The 3,726-nt window shown below is 37.0% G+C and overlaps 1 protein-coding gene across 1 annotated transcript; it reads left to right on the forward strand.

Moving 5' to 3' along the window:
* The first annotated feature begins 592 nt into the window (after window positions 1-592).
* Window positions 593-1,537, forward strand: LOC106844026 (olfactory receptor 4A16-like). The gene has a single exon (XM_014861372.3). The coding sequence runs from the start codon at window positions 593-595 to the stop codon at window positions 1,535-1,537; it is 945 nt and encodes a 314-aa protein (XP_014716858.3).
* The last annotated feature ends 2,189 nt before the right edge of the window (window positions 1,538-3,726 follow it).

Genomic DNA, 3,726 nt, shown 5'->3' on the forward strand with positions numbered 1-3,726 from the left:
TTTAATGAATGATTCATGAAGGACTGAATACCATAGTATTAAGTGAATTATTCCAGCAGAGGCATTATTTTTGCTGCTATATAGACCATATTGTAAAAGTACTCACCAGAAATACTACCAACTCAAACGTCTGATTCTATGTAAATTTAGTTATGTTTATCACCAACACCAGTGAGTAAGTTTCTTGGGAGCCAGAGCCCTTTCCCTGTTTGTCATTGCTGATTTCTATTTCAAGAACAAATATAGTTTAAATAAGGTTCTATTAAATGTGTGACTGATTATTGGGCCTTCAATTACACTCCTTTGTGGAAGATCCATCTAAGACTGAGACATGGAGCCTCTGACTTGTAGCTCCAACAAACCTATCTGAGGAGAAATAAAATTGTCAAGGGAAAGTTTAATGGACTTTTTAGAAAAAGAGCTTAATAGATATTTACTAAATGTTTATTGTGTGTAAACTACTGCAGAAGACATAATGATGTAGATATACTCCATAACATAATTGATGTATTTATAGTCATTTTCACAATTTCCTTACAGATACCATTCTTCTTGAGCTCTCATCTCTGAAACAGGCCTTATAGAAGTGTACATGGGACATAGTAACAATGTAACAGAATTTGTCCTCCTGGGCCTCACTCAGGATCCTGTTGGGAAAAAAGCATTATTTGTCATGTTTTTACTCATCTACATTGTGACAATGGTGGGCAACCTGCTCATTGTGGTGACTGTTTTTGCCAGTCCCTTTCTGTGCTCCCCAATGTACTACTTTCTTGCCTTTCTCTCACTCATGGATGCAATTTATTCTACTGTCTATTCACCCAAATTGATTATAGACTTACTCTCTGATAAAAAGACAATTTCTTTCCCAGCTTGCATGGGACAACTCTTTCTACAACACTTATTTGGAGGTGCTGAGGTCTTCCTTCTGGTGGCAATGGCCTATGATCGCTATGTGGCTATCTGTAAGCCACTGCGCTACTTGACCATCATGAATCGGCAGGTTTGCATCTTGCTGTTGGTGGTGGCATCGGTTGCAGGTTTTATGCACTCTATGGTTCAACTTCTCTTTGTGTACAGCCTCCCCTTTTGTGGCCCAAATGTCATTGACCACTTCATCTGTGACATGTACCCATTATTGGAACTTGCCTGCACTGACACCTACTTTGTAGGCCTCTCTGTGCTTGCCAATGGTGGAGTAATCTGTATGGTCATCTTCATCCTTCTACTAATCTCCTATGGAGTCATCCTGAATGCCCTCAAAGCTCACAGTCAGGAAGGGAGGCACAAAGCCTTGTCTACCTGCAGTTCCCATATCACAGTGGTTGTCCTCTTTTTTGTTCCCTGTATTTTCATGTATGTTAGACCTGTTTCCAACTTTCCCATTGATAAATCCATAACTGTAGTTTTTACAGTCATCACTCCCATGTTGAATCCTTTAATATACACCTTGAGAAATCCAGAGATGAAAAATGCCATGGAAAATCTCTGGTGTAGAAAGTTAACCTTAGGGACAATAAGACTGTGTTTCCCATAGTGAACACATTTTTTTACTAGTTCTAATGCAGCAAACAGTAGTAAATTCTATCAATGGATGACTTAGTGGATTAGATGGTTTCTCTAGGGATCCTTTTCTTTCTTTTTACAAAAGCATTGAAAAAGTAGAATTCATTGTCCTTTTAGGTTAAAATGAATCTAATAGAGAAATTCTGGAGGATAAAGAAAAATCACAGATACTTGTCCTATTACAAGGAACAATAAACTAAGTTCACCTTGTATCTATTTTTCTCAGCTTATGTTGAACTGGAACTTTAGAGGAAACAGTTTTTCCTTGAAAAGTGAAAATAAAACTACCTTTGATGATTTACTTTCGCTCAAATTAATGAGTAAGAAATTTGGCTAGAACAAATTTCTAGGGCTGACGTTCAGAACTGTGAGCCAATTGCTTTTCTGTGATATGGGCTGCTTGTTGGAGGCAATATTGGATGTGATTTAATGGCAATGTACAAAAAGAGTTTTGTGAATCCATGTGCAGGAGTGCTATAGACAGAATGTGTCCTGTGAAGACAAATCGCTGCCTCTTTCATGATTAACTGAGTCTGATATAATAAACCTGACACCAGATATCCATCTGGTGCTTTATTGTATTCTCTGCAATGGCCTTTATGGATATTAGGTTGAGCATTATGCTGCAGAGGTTGCCAGAAAAACCTTGGTGAGGACAAATCCATATTATTAAGCTTATGCATAGTATTGCACTACTATTAGATCCAATTTTTACATTGATCCATTTAGCAAGCAGTGAGAGCTTGGAATGTACTTGACAGATATTCACAAATGGGTCATCTTGTCAACTTGCTCATCTAGAGCCTTCTCCTTGATGTCTCTTGGGCATTTATGTGGAAGTAGTATCATTACACACCATGCTCATTCTAAAAGGTCCATTCACTGCCTTATTACCTCCCAACCTTTTTGTCATCGAACTTTCAATGTTTTTCTTTCTAAGTTCCTAACCAGCTAGCCAAGCCATGAACGGGGTAGATCTATGCCTCAGGTCCTCTCTTCTTTGCAATCATATATACCTCCTCACATAACATCCAACCCTTTCACTGTTCCCCTTCAGGACCACCCTTGTAGGATTGTATGGCAATAATCATAATTTTCCTGAAGTCAGCGTATTGTGTAAACCCATCCATATAAGTGATTTTTTCACCTTAAAAAAAAAAAAAATAACTCTCTTAACTGATCTTTTATGATGCCAATGTGGGAATGAGGGAGAAGTGATTATGCAAAAGGAGCAGTTAATAAGGAATTTTAAAAATATATTACCAATTTTTAATCTTAGAAACAACTTTATTTTTATAGCAGTTTTATGTTCACAGCAAAATTGAGTGGAATATACAGAGTTCCAATATACCTTGTCCGAAAATAAGCATGACTCCCTCATTATGGACATCCTACAACAAAGTAGTATACATGTTATATTCAATGGATCTACACTGAAACATCATTATCAACTAAATTACTTAGTTTACATTAGGATTCACTCAATGTTGCACTTCCTATAGGTGTAAAGTAACGTATGATGACATGAATCTGCCATTGTACTATCATACAGTCTAGTTTCGCCACCCTAAAAATCTCCTATGGTCTGCATGTTCACTGCTCCCTCCCCATTAACCCATAACAAATACTGATCTTTTTACTGTCTCCATAGTTTTGCCCTTTCCAAAATGTCATGTAGTTGAAATCAAAGAGTACGTAGTCTTTTCGTATTGGCTTCTTTCCCTAAGTAATATACATGTAAGTTTCCTCCGTATATTTTCATGGTTTGATAGCTCATTTCTCTTTAGTAGTGAATAATATCCCCTGATCTGGATATACCACAGTTTAGTTATCCAATCTTCTCCTGGAGGACATCTTGGTTGCTTTAGCAATTGTCTCAGGATTTGGCAATTATGAATAAAGCTGCTATAAACATCCATCTAAAACTTGTTTGTGGATGAAAGTTTTCAAATTCTTTGGATAAATGCTAAAGAACATGATTGCTAGATCATATTGTAAGCGTATGTTCAGTTTTGGAAGTAACTGCCAAAATGTCTCACAAAATGACTTCACTGTTTTGTCTTCCTACCAGCAATGAATGAAGAGTTCTTCTTGTGCTACACCCTTTTCAGAATTTGGTTTGGTCAGTTTTTTATTTTGGCTAATCTAATAGGTGTGTTG

The sequence above is a fragment of the Equus asinus genome, chromosome 17 (genome assembly GCF_041296235.1).
Source record: "Equus asinus isolate D_3611 breed Donkey chromosome 17, EquAss-T2T_v2, whole genome shotgun sequence".
Taxonomy (NCBI): Eukaryota; Metazoa; Chordata; class Mammalia; order Perissodactyla; family Equidae; genus Equus; species Equus asinus.